We start from the raw sequence: 17,579 nt of genomic DNA, 5'->3' as shown, positions 1-17,579 counted from the left end.
CTAAGTTGTAGAATCTATATTCTAAACTGAAAAAGGAAAATAATCTTCCTTTTAACTTTGCTTTCTAGACCCCCTTACCATTGAACAACTTCGAGTTTCTTACCGCATGGTCTGATGGTAACATAAATCTATCTGGGAGCATGCTCGGCTCCAATGCAATCTTCGGGAGCAGGAAGTGTTTGGGGAGGTGGAGGTGCGCTTTGGAAACAAATTAATATTATCCCACAGGATGATCAAACAAATTGGTACAGGAGAGTTGGGAGGGGGGGCCAGCTTCCCTGCATTTTGGAAACAAATTAATATCATCCCACAAGATCGAACAAATTGGTACGGTAGAGCTAGGGGTTTATGTCTAAGTGCAATTCAATGGAAGGGTTACATTCTAAGATTGTGGAATAGCAATCAGCAAGACCTAAAGTGGTACGTTGGATGACTTTGAAGATATTTTCAAGAAATTGCCTCACGAATTAGCACCAGAGAGAACCAGATTGCATTATCAAGTTGGAGTAAGTTATAAACCGGTTATCATTCCTCCTTTACTGCCATCCTAAGGTCTTTAAGATGAAGTTAGGAAGGTAGTCAAGGAGTTATGGGATTTAAGATGTGTTGTACCTAGAAAGGTTCCTTTTGCATTACCTTTCATCTTGGCGAAGACGAAGGATGGACTTCTTTGCCTGTGAGTAGAATACCAGGAATTGAACAAGAAAACTATTAAGAATAATTTTATCACTTTGGAAAACCTTTTACAGGAAACATCTTATACATTCAATTTGACAGGTAGAGAATAACATGTATTTTGAAAGGGTTGATATCTGTCTGTCAAAAGTTTCAGAAAATTATAACTTTCCAGTTGAATATCTACTGGTTGTTATCTCCCTTAGACTGTTGAGTGTTCTTCCTGTTAATTATAGGAAGCTGAGGGGACAATAGTAATCCCATCATTGAACAGGAGTTAGGGTGGGTGGATAAGACAATGGTTAATTACAATTCATCATGGATGGAGTTGGGTTATCTGTTTCATTAAGTCTGTAGTAACTATTCATGCAACTCCATTAAATTCATTCCTGAGTCCTAACTTGTGGTTGGTAAATAGAAAGAAAGTGAGTAGCGGAATTGATGTGAAAGGCAAATAGGTCTATTCCTAGGCAGTGGATTCAAGTTTATGAATCTCAATGACGTGGCTAGCTCATTGCTTTTGGAAGTCCAAGTCAAATCACTGATTCCTGTGGATCAATGCTTTGGTATTACAGAAGTTGAGGTTGGAATGCAGCATTTCAAAGGCACTTCATTGGCAATGTTTGATATCAGAGCATCCTTGCAATGGATGACAGGCAGTGCAACACACTTTCTGGATTTAAAAATAGTTTGGTGATAGTCTTGCTAGCCGTCAGACTGGAAGATCATCTAAGGTCATATTGTCTCCTTTGGAAGATAAAGAAGTGAACGTCCAAGTGTATAAATGAAGGCTGTTTTTTTCGATCCGTGTGCAGGTTGTTTTAGGGTTCCATCAAGCCTTCAAGGACTGCTGTGAGATTGACCAGAGTGTTAACTTGATATTGAATGATTTTTTGAAGATGATACTACCTCCCGATATCATTTGCTAGAGACCTATACATTTGTTTGCAGTCTGCACCACTTGTCCACCTTCAAAATGCAATAATTCAAGATGTTGGCCTGCTGAGCAGACATGAATGCATTTGCAGCAAGCAACTTAATGGAGTACGATCAATAGAACCCTTAGAGGATAATGCGTGTCTTTTGTTTGTTTGTTTCGTTAGTGGACTCTTCATAAGTAGTCAGCATAATTCATAGTAATAAGTTTCATCTGTATTGGCCTTTGGTGAAATTTGCATGGAGTCCAAATCTCGGTGGATATTTGACATAGTTGGGTGTGGTACATTAAACGAAATGCGTTAAATATATTTACAATCTCAAACTATTAAAGTTTGAGGACTACGTGTGCTGAAATATATTTATATGTTTAAACTCAAAAGATCGCCACAATGTATGCTCATTCTACAGATTAACTGTTAAGTGTTCAACACTGTTTGTTACTTTAAAATATATTTGTTAATATAAGATTCAAGAGTGAAACTTCAACTAGAATATAGCTAATGCATATGCCGTAGTTTAAGTATTAACAATTCAACTATTCATTAATTATTAATTATTAATATAAGGTTGGAGCTAGAATAGCAACATAAATAAATGATAGCATATACTATCTGTAACTTTACCATGAGAAGACAACAGCCAGATTCCTGAACCTTCAGCCCATATGCTTTTTCATATAAATAATAAATGCAGTTTCAGTTGAGTAATACACACTTGAAACTCAAATGGCTTAAGGGAGAATGATTTTGCGGAGCAATACAAAGTAAAGAATGAAGACAGAAAATCCCAGGAATCATTTCAAACAAATTTGTTGCTATTGATCCTTTAATCTTTTGACTGAACTTTGGTTAATAAGTACTTCCTACTACTTGGAATTTTTTTATGTCACACGTGTTAATTAATCAACCTTAAAAATATATATATATACATTGAAGCCATGAGCTTGGACTTTTAACATATGATATAAAATTTATTAACTGATATCATGTTTTGTTTGTACTTTTGCATTAACCGATTACATGTTAAACTCTGTTTGTTAATAATAGTAGTTCGAATGGGACTAGTGAGGAAATCAGGATGTCATATATGTCAGCGTTATATGATATGTTATGTTCGAAATTTCAGATATCTGAAGTTGCTAATAATAAAGAATGGATGCTATTTTAAAATTTCAAAAACTATATGTTTCTGTATTTATGAGATGATGAGTGTTATTCTTAAAATTTTGAAAAATGTATGTGTATCTATGAGATGTTTACTTCCGTATTTTAACTGTACTATTATTATTATTATTATTATTATTTTTTTTTCATTGTTACTTAATTCTTTCGTTTTTTTAAAACTGTACTGTCCTGTGGCAACTTTGGTATTGTATTTATTTTTAATAAAATTTTACCTTCACATGGAAACCTGAAATCCTGTTCCTTTCCTTCTGATGGTGTGTGGCCCTGAGCTGGACAGGAAATTCGCAGGAATGCATAATTTACATATTTCCTTAAATAATGATGCTCACACATTTCATACCGCAACGGAGAGAGGAGAAAATGTGTTCATTTCTCCTATCAAAATTTTCAATTGCCTTATTCAGGATTCAATTTTGACATCCCATTATTGTGAGTCATTTTATTTGCTCAATCATTGTTAATTCCATGAATATCAGATATTTTCTATGAATGTGTTATAGGCATCAATAGCATGCCAGTAAGTATGATGAGGCCTCATATGTCATTGTATGTTGGACAGACAGTTTGGAGGTTCTTAAAAAACATTTTGAGCGCCTGAAGAACAACCTGTCCATTGCATCTTGAGAACTGATTCCACATCTATGATTTTGCAGGTAAAAATTGGAGTTGAAGGAGCTGAAGAATGTGGGAACATGGAGGAGTGGTTCAATTATCGGCTGTCCAGAGCAGCACCTGATGTATGTGCCAACTTTCTTGGGAGTTTCATATCTGATACAACACGTGGACAATTTACCCAAGGTGGGAAGTGGCTGGTGTGGAAGTTCGAGGTGTGCTCAACCCTCATAATGTCATTCAGAAATTCAATTCAGAGGAGGAATAAGTAATGCCTACTTGGGAAAGCGATTAAACAGTAGGAGTGAGGAAGAAATAAACATAGAAAAAAGCTAATTTGTTATGAATTTGTTTCGTCTGTGAGAAATCCGTTTCTAAGCAAAGGTCCTTCATCTTCATCCATTACTTTTATAGGGAGACTCATCAAACTGATTTTTTGATACTCTTTCATGTTTTATATGCAGGGTGATTCTACTCTGGCAGATTTTATGAAAGACCGAGAATTTCCCATGAATCTAGAGCAGATCATGTTTGGGCGAAGCTTAAAAGGCGAAGATTCTGTTGGAATAAAGTCTTTGATCATCAAACAAATTATGCGGCAGATTATTACATCACTGAAGAAAATTCATGCAACAGGCATTGTGCATCGCGATGTGAAACCTGCCAACTTGGTTGTGACAAAGAAGGGAAAAGTAAAGCTTATAGATTTTGGTGCTGCAACCGATCTCCGTGTTGGCAAGAACTATGTACCTGATCGCGGAATGCTTGATCCTGATTACTGCCCCCCTGAACTTTTTGTTCTTCCAGAGGAGACGCCTAAGCCTCCGCCTGAACCTATTGCTGCCATTCTATCACCAATCCTATGGCAGGTATTATTACATCTTAACCCTGTCCCCATAATCCGTTTAGTATTAAGAAACCGAAGGGATAAAAACTTCCTCAGGTGCTAACCTATCGGTACTTAATAAATCCAGGGTTAATATGTATTTTATGTAGGTTTTTTTAGTGTTATATTCAAACATCACGGTGCATCTTCCCATTGGAGCTGCAGACCACCTGCACAGGATAAAGTTTATCCAAAATACAACAAATTTGGGGCATGATTCTGGCACGATTCTTGAATCGGGAAATGAATCTTGGTTCCACTTGGAACTGTTATCCTCTCATGGTTGCAGTATGTCCCAAGGGTTTTGTGGAGTCTCGATCAGAACCATGAGGATCCATTTTGCTGGGTTCTGGCAAGGGCTGGCTGGAAAAATTCATTTTGGATAATGCATATCAGGCTCCTGTAGAACACCTGGCTTCTCTTGGTGCACTTAGTTTTGTTGTCTTACTTGGAAGCACATTACATTCATTTAAGTGGTATCTCATTCATTCTCTGCTGCGTAACTTTTGATTGCTGCAGCTCAACAGTCCGGATCTTTTTGACATGTACTCTGTAGGAGTAATATTTCTGCAAATGGCCAGTCCAAAGCTCAGAACTCCGTCAAGTATCCGGATCTTCAAGTCGGAAATAAAGGAGGCTCAGTATGATTTAAGAGAATGGAGACAAATTACACGATTAAGGCCTGACTTGAGTATACTAGACTGTGATGGCGCCAAGGGCTGGGACCTGGCTACACAGCTTATTTCTGAGAGAGGCTTCTTAAGGCGTGGTCGATTATCAGCAAGTGCAGCCTTGAGGCATCCCTATTTTTTATTAGCTGGTGATCAAGCAGCAGCAATAGTCTCCAAGTTTACTTCTGCCATGTAGCTAATATTAAATTCGTAATCATTTCTCTTGTTGCTAATCTCAATACCATACCTTATCGTGTGCAAAGAACAGACATGGAGATCAGCTTTTATTCCTCTCTTCACAATGTACTGTACACACCTTAAAATGGGATGGGAGTTTTAGCCTGTAAGTTTCTTGTACTTTGCAATTTGCACTGAAGCCGATTCCTTTTAGTTCAATCCATATAAATCTTTATATGGAAAGGGATAAAAAATATGTATCAATGCTTCAGCTTAAAGTTGTGGTATTATCAGGAAGATACGACAGTTTCAGCCTGTTAATTGCTTGTACTCTGCAATTTGCACTGAAAGTGATTCCTCTTAGTTCAATCCATATAAATCTGTATATGGAAAGGAGAGAAAATATGTATCAATATTTCAGGTTAAATTTGTGGTATTATCGTTTCATCTCATCTTAGCAACATGGAATACATTCATTAATGAGCGTCTTGTGAGCCTGCCATTGATATTGCACTAACAGTTTTTATCTCAAAATCAAATTAAAAAAATTATAATCTGCATAGTAAAGTAATACCAGTAGATTCATGTTGGAGTGATACCAATGTTTAGTTACATTTGCACCAAAATACATAGTGGGATGTGGTATACACCTATATTGTAGCGTCTTAGAATGGCTTCTACGACAATAAATTCTCCTTCCTTCATGTACATTCACCATAACACAATCAAGGGACTTGAGAGCTTCTATCTCAATTTTGAATTTTAGTTTAGTCCATTATATTTTTGAACCCTCAGGTTACCTGCGTACTCGAAGGTTAAGATGCAGTCAGATTCCATCAAGCTAGTTCCATAATGGATGCGTCCAAACATTCATAGGATTAGAACTTGTTTTAGCTATGTTGCCAGGAAACGTGGGTGCGGGGACGGGGACGGCATTTTTGGAAACAGGGTGCGTGGGTTCGTCGGGTAATATAATAATATTAAATTTTAATAATTATATTTTATAAATTATAAATTTATAATTAATAATATATATGAAATTTGAATTTATATATTTTTTCAACTTTAAACAAGAAAACTTTGAGAATGCTGTGAGAAATTGGCAGATTTTGATACTTAATTTAGCCATTGTCCAAAATAGCCCTTCGCCATTTAACAGCATCAGCTGATTACAGCTTATGGCTGGTCTCAATCCTACTTTCTATTTGACCGAAAATGTCTGAACCTGTATGTGTGCATTCACAGTTTATAATTTGATGGTTATTTGGCTCGGGAATGAATGTTTCATTCCAAATTGATTAACAAGAATCTGCAGGCTCAAATTACAGAGTAAGAGGTCTCTTTTCCAGTTCTGGTTTCGATGCCATATATTCTATGTTCTTGACATAAGTGACATATTTAGCTTTTAAATTGAGTTGTTACAATTGAATGTCCATCTGTATAGAGAAGGGAATTATTTATTATATGTTTTGCCAGCTCAATGTTACGTGTCGATGGAAAACATTGCAATTAAACTTGCTAATATGCTCCAAGGAGCCTTACAAATTAGATGCTGGCTACGTTCCATTCCACAAAGCTCATTGTTGGAACAGAGAACACGGGTCTACAGGCCTGGATTTTTGGTTTTAAGTAATCACGAACACCTATGGCATTAGGGATATTGCAGTAGTGACTGCTAGTGGGCAATTGCGATCCACTTACAATGAAAGTGTAATGCAGCTTAATGTAGTTGAGCCCCTGTGGGTGTTCACTGTTCAAATGTGTAATATAAATTATAATGCACTTATATTTTTCACACGCGGGTCTTGTGAAACTTTTTCATGGAATAATAAAATTGAAAACGAAAACTCGTAAATACCACTGCCGTTGAAGTTGCTCTGTCCACTGCTGCTGAAGCTACCCACTGCCCACTGCTGCTGAAGCTGCCCACTGCCGCCGGAAATGGTAAACAGGGACGGCTCAAGCCTCAACCAAATGGAAAAAACTTAAAAGTTAAATGAAATTAGTAATCAGTGATCACGGTGTTTGTTCTTCTGGTATGTCGCGGTGCTTTGCCGCCAAGAATAATCACGTATCACATATCACGGTATCAGTGTTGTGTAAAGAGTTAAAGTCTTAAAGATTTAGGGTTTTTAAAGTTTTTTCACCTTTGTTATAAGTTATTTTTTAAATTTCAATAAAAAAAAATTATTTGAAAATTAAATTTTTAATATAGTTTTTTTTATGAAGAACCCAAAGAACCCAAAGAACCCAACCCGAAGAACCCGAAGAACCCAAAGAACCCAACTCGAAGAACCTGAAGAACCCAAGAACCCAAGCACCCAAAGAACCCAAGAACCCAAGAACCCGTTAAAGGAAAAGAACCCATTTTTTTTTTGAAGAACCCGGTTCTTCATGGAAGAACTCAGTTCTTCTGGGTTCGTCTGGGAAGAACCCGTACCCGAATCCGGTACTTGGGTGCGGGAACCCGGGACGGGTTCGAGAACCCCACCCCCGGGTGCGGGTACCCATGCAACACAGTGTTTTAGAGCCAAAACCACTAGAGTTAGAGAAAACTGCTATTCTTAACCGTTTGCTACTGAAAGAGCTTGAGATCAAGAGGCCTTCACGATAGAGATGTTTATATATTCAGGTTCCTTGTAAAAAAGTGGGTCCAGTGGTACTGTTTTGGCCTACATGTGAATGAACAGTGTTGTTCGTTTTTTCAGAAGATACACTGATGCAACCTCCCTTCATGATCAGTTATAGGAATGTTATGGTTCCAAGCATGTAGTGGTGGGGTGGTTTCTAGTTTTTGGTGGATGAAGGAGTGATGAGTCAAGATCAATTTTATGAAGGTGGAATTGTCTCCTAGAGTGACATGGTAAGTTGGTGGAGGATGTCCATTTTGTATGAAAAGTTTTGACTCATTTCAAAACCTTAATTCGAGTGACTATGTTTAGGCTCATACTTGTCAAGTTTCACTTTCAAAACCTTGATTGGATATTATTAAATTTTATAATTCGACAACCTAGTTAGACGTCTTGGATATATTTGGCATGTGCTAATTCTATCGAGTCTAAATTTAAGCCTTAAATAAAGTGTTTTATACTATGACTTGCCCTCTCATCCTTGAGTTGGCAAGCAGGTTAAGTTTACCAAGAAAAGCTTGAGCTCAACATTATTCAATTTTAGCATCAAAATAAAGGCCAACTCCACACAAGTTAAACGCATTGAAGTCGCATGCTTTAGCCACTTTTGTTTGCGCATGCTATTCTCATCTAATCTTGAAAAGCGCATAAGTTGACGTCATCTATGGTTAATTGATGCTTAGCGGAGAAGGTTAAATAAGAGAAGGCAGCGAATTACATGACAAAACAATAGCAAAAAAGCCAGGAATTAAAGGCTGGAAAAGCGTACAATACAATAATTGTAGTATTCTCTTAAACCATATAAAGCAACCAGTGAATAAAGAATACAAGAACATAAATGGCACCGAGGAAGGAAGTTCACTAACCTTCCTTGATATTGGAATTTTTTTTTTTTTAGTCATTAAAACAACAGAGTAACCCTGCCTAGCAACAAGTAAATTGAGTTGGTAGCCATGCAAAAGAGGACACAAATTGAGGACAAAAATTGGCATGCTTTTCTTGTTTTCCTTCACAAGCAGCCGAGGAGAATAATCATTCATTGACTTTAAGTAATATTGAGGAGATGAGAGGTTGGACAATTTATCGTTTGGTAGTGTCGTAGCAATGGACCACTCTTTACTCTTCTATCCTCCAAGCTTCACACCACTACCTTCACTACAAGAAGGGATATCCATGGGAGTGTATCACCTCTAACTCACTACGGTGTAGTCAATCTCTTGGGTAACATGTGATTTTGTCCAATTATGTATTGTTATAGTTTCTTGAATCCATTGGCTGTTATTGGTTAAATTGTTTTGTAGTGTCATGGTAGGTTTTTTGCCAAGTAACATATTTTAAGGAAAACTCTTAAACACTACCCCTCATGGAAGGATGGTACCCAGGGTAAAACCTTAGATTCTTTGGGGCACAAGACTAGGTCAACAATAGGGATTGAAGCTGTTACAACAAAACACTTGTTAAGATCTGAAAATGTCACTTGCAGGAATTGAACCTAAGTGGGGAGGATAACACTCCTCTCAACCACTTGGGCTTGACCCAATTAACAAGTGTTATGGTAGTTTATAGTGCACTTATTTTGAATGTTTTTTACCTAAGATGCACATTCACGTCACTCATTTCCGTTAGTTTATTGTTACAAACAATTGTAGAAATTTAATCCCAATCACTTTTTAAAATAAGTAAGAATTTAACCTCATTGTTGACTATTAATTAGTAGCTCAAAATGAGTTTTTGTTCACTAATCGAATTGGATTTTATGCATATTTATTGGTTCGATGATAACACCCTGGGGCCTCCCCCCTAAGATTGGAAAATCAATAGTTTGAATAGGGAAATGGTGATAATATTGGTTGTCTATAATTATTAGGTTAGTTTGCTAGTTCATATGCTACATACCCAATCCCTTAAATGTGATTAAAGAAGTGGGGTATTCAAAATTTTCCTCTTAAAGCACAACTCTTAAGCCAATTTTGAGTTGACAAAGGTGTTCAACTTGTTAAGAGCTTTCCAATACTTGTGCTCTTATTCAATTTTGAGCTCTACGCAGGAAGTTATGGGCTTCTAAAGTTTCTTTAAGGGCTTTCTCTCTCTTGTCACATCATCAATTGTGCATCACCACATGTGCTAGGTGACATGGCTCTATACAGGGACACATCATCTTCTATTTCCTACTTCTTGAGGCCAACTCCCCCCTTAATCATGTATTACATCCATAATTATTCCCCCTGCAACATGCTTATTGTGCCTTTGGATTTCTTCTTAAATGTGTTGTGTCACGCCCAAAGAATTTGTGATTGTGACATGAAACCTTCCACAAAACATTCCATCCTATGGTGCCTTATCACATCTTACAAATTTTTTCTAGTTCGTTGTTTCGTGCTTGAAAGATCTTCACATGTGACACATGATGCATCTTAGGAGACTTTCATGTTTGCAACATTGTATCACACAATTTTGTTCCAGCATGTTATGCCTTCCCTGACTCATCACCTTATCTTACCTTTTTGCCCCTTGCCTTGTCTTCTTTCTCAGGCCTTCCATCCCCTTCTTTTGGCTCCCCTTTTTCTATTGTGCCCTAAAAATCTTTGTTTCACATTCAAAGGTTTTTTGCTTGCAACATGTTACATTGGAGAAGGGTTTCTTTGCTGCGATGTTTATCCCTTGGTCTTCATTGCATCCTTAGAAAGTTTTGAGTTTTACGATATGCCTATTGCTTATGCAAAATTTTCCCCATCGACAATTTATCACACCTACAAAAACTTTGCCTATGACATGTCAAATGGGTGAGAACTTTCTCCTTAACAACACTCCTTTGGCTTCATTGATTTCTCTTATTGCACACCAACAAACTTCCACTTGTGTAACTTATCGCACCAAACATTTTTGTGGTGTGATATGCCATGTCCTTTGGACTTTTCTTGACTGTTAACCATGAACATTATGTCACTTGTCTCCTTAAGATCTTATGGCCTCTATTGTATTGCACAAAGATTATTTTCCCGCGATACGAGTTTTATTGCATGAAGATAATTTTCATGTGATACACTGAAAATGGCCCATCTCACCTTAAAAGCTTTTATGGAGTTTTATGAAATATCTCAAAGGTCCGTTTACTTCCTTGAGGCTTTATTTGGCATCTTAAAGTAGGGAATCGACCCCAGTGCTTTTAATTTAGTATCATTTGTTATTCATTCTTTTGCAATAAGCTCACTAAACTCAAGTTGACCCTCCAACTTGCAAGACTTTCAACCTCTAAGACTTAGAGGAATCCAACCATAAGAAATCCCCCTTTGGCAATGTTTTGCACTCGTTTTCAACATCGCATACAACACTTATCTTTCTCATAGGGAGACATGTTTGAGCAAATGAATCTAATTGGTTGATGCACTATTCCAATCACTCATATGCGCGATTATGTTTAAAGGTAGGGGTAAAAGGTTCCAACCCTTCAACACACGTCATCCTACGTAGTATGAATATTCATGTACAACAAGGAAATAGTGCCATCTAAGCACTCCTAAAACTATTATACTTAATTGTATAACAAGCGTTACTCTCACAAGGTAAAGTTTTCCTTTTTCACAAGAACACTTAGGCATGCAAAACCAACATCTTGTACTCCTTCTATGCCATAGTCTCTATACTAACAACATGGCTTGACATCAATACCATAATACTCAATATTCACGAGTAAGGATTATAAGGCAGAGTCACTATATACATGTAAAATTTTATCTAATAGGGAGGATGCCCATGCCATTTAGACTTGAGGTCTCTCTCCCTTAGATATTATCTTTGTTTACCACACTTAAGGCTTATATGGAGTATGTTGTTGCACAAAGTGTCTAAGCACCGCGACAACGCTCAGAGTAAGAGCTGTCACTCTAATTCTTACTCCGTTTAGACTCTCTCCTAGACAAATCAAGGAGGGCAGTCCCTAAGGTGAATGAATGAGAATAGCCTGTGGAACACAGGCTATGGGAGATTTTAAGGGTGAACTTAGAGCAAATCTTGGTCAACTGAGATGGATATATTAGACAATTAATACAAATAAGAAAACCACAAGATAAAACAAATGATTAAAGACCAGTTCCTTTATACTCAATTAACCATAGGCTAAGTAGAAACAAGTTATCCAGGGCAATTATAAATGTGACAAAGCGACGATCATGAACAATTATATGTAAAATGCTCAAAATTTTAGTATAGAAGAAAATCTAGCAAAATTATCTTTCTCCAACAGTCAATATGATTTTTTAAAACATTTATTGCACCTGACAATAGAGAAATAACTACCACGAAATAACACTAAGGAACTTTACTTTAACAATTTAATTATTTTTTAGGCAATTAATTGAATGGTAAACGAAGAAATCAAAATCTTTTAATGTGACGAAAGTAAAATGAATCAAAGGGTTAAAAAATTAAAATTTTAATGGGCCATAAGCCACATTAAAATATTTAATGTGAAAGCGCAAATCCACCTTTAATTTATTTCATTCTCAAGTTTAAAGTCACTAATTTTTTAAAAATATTTTTAGATTGTTTAATTTTTAAAATTTTAGAAATTTTTATGTTTTTTGAATGTAAATAAAAAATAAAAAATAAAAAAATCCAAAGTTAAATAAAATGAAATCCGATTTACATAAAGAAGAAAAACAAAAGTGGCTTAACCCTAACTCACGTTAATAAAATAAAAGAAATGAAATTCAAAGAGTTGTTTGTTGTTTATGCAAGGGTGACGGCGACAACTAGTAGCTTGACGAGGCGCAGGTAGGACGGAAAGGCAAGGAGACGCAGGTTAACTCGACGAAGAAGGAGAGGGAGCTGTAGAGAAGGATGCGGTTTGGGAGAGAAGAACGCGTGGAGGAGAGTTGGACGCGGGAGGAAGGATGCTCGACGGACAACAAGAATGGGGCAGCGGGATATGGAAGGAGGACGCAAGCTGGCAGAGGGAGCAATGAAAGAAGGGTTATAGTTGCGGGTTTGAGGAGCAACGAAGGCAACACAGAGAATGGAGTAGGAGGGAGCAGCGAAGAGATCAAGGTCGAATGTGGAGAGGGTTGCAGAGAGGGACAAGGGTAGTAGGTAGCCACAAAAGGAAACACAGGGATGAAAATGAATCGAGTTGTGGGGACTGCAAGTTTATGAAATGATGCATCAGAAAGAAACGAGGGGTTGAGGAAGAGGAGAAAAGGGTTGTGGCTGGTAGAGAAAATGAGGCAGAGAGCAGCGGAAATGGCAGCAGAGAAGAGGGTTTGGGTAGAGGATAAAGAAATCTGAAATTTCTAGAAAAACCCCAAAACGCAGATAGTAAAAAAAAATCAAAATTTTCCAGAGGGGAAGGATTCAACAGATAGAAAGGAAAATGGTATCCAAAGAACCCAAGAAAAGATTTTAGAAATTTTGATTAAAATGTTAAACTTTTGCTTCAGATTTATCAGCGAAACCCTTATAAAAAAATTCTAGAGTTAAAAAATTTCAAACCCTTGGACTGCAAAGAAGTTGGATAATATCCCTGCAAAAATGATTTTGAGGCCAGATCTTACCCTCTAGGGCTTAAATTTGGCTTCAAATCAAACTTCTCTTTCAGATCTACAACCTGTACCTGAAAACCAAAAACACCAAGAACCCAAATATACAAAAGAAAAAAACCCTAGAAACCCAAGTGAGAAAACCATTTTTTTTACAGATCTATGCACAAGAATGGTAGATCTATAAGATTCGAGGAGTATAAGTTCAACTCCACTCCCATATCTGATAATCTAAGGCCCTCAACAACTAGATCTATCAATTTCCTACACAAAAATTAAATTTTTTAAATTTTAAAGGAGGTGCTTAATTCAAAACCCTTCGTATATCACACATAAAATCTTATGATAAACCTAGAGCTAATTTAGTTGGGCTTTTTAGAAAACACAGATCGGGAGTTGGTTGGTTCAACTGAAAACTTCCCCTAATGCTTGAGGATTTAAAAAATTGAGATTTTCCTGCAAAACTCAATCCTACGATCAAAATAGAGCGAGAAAATGACAATAAAATTTAGACAAATAGAAGTACTGGCTATCACATTCAAAATTTAAATTATCATTTAAACCCAGTGACTAAGCAAGATATCGGTATTCAAATCATACTTCAGAAGCTATCATCAATAGATAAAAAAATTATGCATGAAAACAACACCAGCGGAATTTAACCCCAAAGTATTTTTTTATTATCCAGAAAAATATTATACGAGATTTTTGCTTAGCACACGACTTAGAGATCGCATGAATTGACTGACGAATGACTTCCTATTTAAAGATAAATCCTCCAACGACTAGTTCGAGTGATCATCGTCAAAACAATCTCGACCGTTGATGAAGATTAAAATTCCTTTTAATCTCATCAGTCGAAATATTTAAATATTTGGGAAAATTCGAATTTTTCAATTAAATGCATTTTAATTAACTCAAATTAAAATTTTGAATTAATTTTCCCAAAATTTTGACTTTGACTTAACCATAGGAATCAAAGGCTTAAAATTTATCAAAATAATTAATTTACCTTAATCCTTGGACCTCTTAAAATTTATTTTTTAAGGACCGACGAATTTTGCCTTTGGAGAATTTAAATTTACGTAGGACCTAGAATTAATTAAATTTCTGGCTTAGGATTTTAATTAATTTTTAGCTAGAAAATTTAATTAATTAACCTATGTGGGGATAAATTATTTTTTCAATCCTCAAGACACTTTACATTATGATTTTCATATTTTTTACATTATAAGGGGGAAAACCCGTTTGTAATAGGCCCTTACAGACTACCCATTTATGCGATACAAATATAATCCAACAAATCAAGCAATTTGTAATAAAATAACCTAATCAAATAGTTAGGATTATTTCCAAATCACTTTTACATAAACTTGATTTAGAACACTATGACTCACCTAAGATCCCGGTGACAAAATCCATTTCGGCTTTGGGGTAAGACTGAAGGAAAACTCTGCCGACCATCTGAGAATGGATCAGTAAGACAAAAAACCTCCAAGAATGGAGATCGTCACTAGAAAAATAGGTTTACCTAGGTCGTTACATACATAACACGAATTTGCTGAGATTATTTACATCATATAAATGCAGAAAGGGTTTACATTATAACATGATGACCAAGCCGATGATGATAGTTGAACGACACAGACACATTGATTAGGCACTATCCCTTTTGCGAAAAAAAGGGGTGTACTGCTATGGGCCATTAACACGTAGTGATCAACATCTAGTTCTACTTGGGGACACGTTGTTGCACCAGAGGAATGTGAGAATCTAGAATTTGCATCCACGCAACGCACAATATAACATAAGTGGCGTCCATCCAAAAATCATCATATAACGTTAAACACATGAAAGATATAAGCTCTTCATTTATTAACTATCCTAATAACATGAGAAACATCTACCTACAAAATAAAACACTGGAATAAAAGTGTGTAGGGTTAGGAATACAATACAAAGGATGCCTTCAATAAAGTGCATGCTGAGCATTTTCCTGCTTTCAGGAAAATCTATTGGCTGTTTCTCAGATGTGCCATGTCCAATCTTGCACACGGTAGGAATTTTTCCTATCCAAAAATCAAGTTGCTCGCGGCCATCAGATGGATCAAACCGCTTTCTCATTCTCTTTCTCTTGCTCTTTTTTTTTTTTTTTGTGGCGGGTGTGATGTTGATGATGATGCGATCGATGTACAACTTCCTTCTTGATCCGAAAAACGCTCGTATGGAAAATTTGGAATGTTCAAGGCTTCTATGACCTGCGCTTCTTTATGAACCTGATCTGTTATCACTAGTTGATCAACCACGTGAGAATCAACCTAATTCTTATTAATTTCCATTTTATCCGCATCACCTTCAATTAGCCACTTTTCAATGGAACAAATGACCTCCTCATAATAAGATGGAGTTTGCTGCAGCAGAAGGGAGGCTTATGATCTCTTGATGTTTCCTTGTTTCTTTCATCCTCTGACTGATGTTAAAATTTCTGTACCTGTATTGTTATGGTATCCATCTGGTTAGAGCGTTCAACCTTCATAGCATTTATTTCCTTGGCATGGTTTTCCTCCATGGTCAATAACCTATTCTGAAGACATATCTGACCAGCTTCCATTTCCTTTATAATTTTATCATTCTTTGCTTTCATGCCCATGGAGCAGTTTTGCATATACTTTATCTCTTTCTTATGAGTTGCTTGCATGGTAGCTAATTGATTATTATAATCGAATCTCATGATGGTCATTTTTTCATCCATAGTTGTCAATCTGTTCTGAATCAAACTTATTTCTTCTTGATAAATTGCTTTCATAGTCGTCATCTGATTTGAATGATTGAATTCGATGATCGTCATCTTCTCCTTTGGGGCTAATAACTTGCTTTGTATAGAATTAATTTCCCTGGCATGATCAACTGTTAATGTTTTTTGATTAAGTTCCATATCTTTAATAAGTTGAGCCTAATTAACTTCTGCATTCTTGCTTATTGGAGTCTAATTTAACTACATGTCTTTAACCATTTGAATTAACTCCTTGAAATCATTTTCAACTTCTATAGTTTTTTTTACTTCAGCTTTCTCTTTGACTTTGTCTTTATCTCCATTTTTAAACAATGTAAACTTTGAAACGGAAACTCATACTGTTACCCGTTTTGTAGAGATAGCAAAAAAGTGATCCGATTTGGAAAATGGGTGATGCAGAATACAATTTTTTTTTTTTAGAGCATAGTTTTTGGCACCATAATTTATATATATATATATATATTTTTTAATGTACATTGCGTTTTAAAATGGTAGTGTTTTTTACGCTGATTTAAAAAAGTGGTAATTTTACACCAGACTCTTTTTTTAAAAGTTTTTTTTTTTTTTTTTTAATGTATGAAATGTAAATAATTATTTTGTAAATTTAATAATTTTTGAGGTGGGCTTTTTCTTCATATTTTCTTGTTTTTATTTTAATTTTAATTTTTTTACAGTGAGGTTTTTTTATTTTTTATTTTTGCATATTTAAAGAAAAAGGTTGATATTTTGAATTTTCGATATTCTACATATTTATACAACGTTAATTAATTTTTCAATTCACATGAAATAATTGTTTCTAAAAAACAATATTTTTTAACAATTGACATAAAAATAACCATTTTTAACATAAATATAACTAAAAACCTACACGTTTTGATAATTTTTTGCTAGAGATGACATGTCAAAATCACAATTTTTATAGAAAAATTTTAACTAAAAATGGTTAAATAATAGTTTTTTTTAATGAATTTCATGTCAAAAAAAATAGTCATTGTTTTTTTCAAAAAATAATGATTAACATAAAAATTAATGCGAAAATCACATAATACAAATATTGAACGCATAACAGCCTTAATTGAGTGCTTATTATTCTCATAAAATGTCAAAGTCAAAACATTACAAGAATAACTAATTAATAGTTACAAAAAATGAGCTTGATTTCCAAGCATAACTTAAATTTAATCAACAACGTCACGTAATCCAAACTTTTCGTCCTCTAGAGTTTCATCATTCTCTTCTTCTACAATATTTTCTGCTTTCTTTTGCTCATTTTCATCTTCTAATGGATCTTTGATGTCTGTAAATCTCCCAATGTATGTCTTTCCAAACATTCCATGTAATGGTGGTGGGGGTTCTTTTGCCTTTTTTGCCACACGTGACTCACTAAAGTACCCTTTATTCAACTCAATTTCTTGCATTGCATCTGGAAGAAATTGAAAAGCATTAATTCTTTGCTAAATGAAATTGCATTGTATTG

At 35.6% G+C, this 17,579-nt stretch overlaps 1 protein-coding gene across 2 annotated transcripts in view; it reads left to right on the top strand.

Moving 5' to 3' along the window:
* The window catches only part of STN8 (Protein kinase superfamily protein), a 28,417-nt gene extending 22,943 nt beyond the window's left edge, over nucleotides 1-5,474 (top strand). Inside the window, exons 2-4 of one of the 2 annotated variants that reach the window (XM_089433126.1) lie at nucleotides 3,452-3,625; nucleotides 3,875-4,279; nucleotides 4,816-5,474. In XM_089433126.1, coding sequence (XP_089289252.1) covers nucleotides 3,452-3,625; nucleotides 3,875-4,279; nucleotides 4,816-5,163 — 927 coding nt within the window. In that variant the 3' untranslated portion in view covers nucleotides 5,164-5,474. Of the gene's footprint in view, nucleotides 1-3,451; nucleotides 3,626-3,874; nucleotides 4,280-4,406 lie in introns of both variants that reach the window. The other variant, XM_089433127.1, reaches the window with a different exon arrangement.
* Nucleotides 5,475-17,579: the final 12,105 nt, after the last annotated feature.

Source organism: Pinus tabuliformis, chromosome 5_1 (assembly GCF_031772625.1).
Source record: "Pinus tabuliformis cultivar Carrire ecotype Pingquan chromosome 5_1, CPIR1, whole genome shotgun sequence".
Lineage (NCBI taxonomy): Eukaryota > Viridiplantae > Streptophyta > Pinopsida > Pinales > Pinaceae > Pinus > Pinus tabuliformis.
The sequence above is the reverse complement of the archived record's forward strand: the minus strand, read 5'-3'. Positions and strand labels throughout refer to the sequence as shown.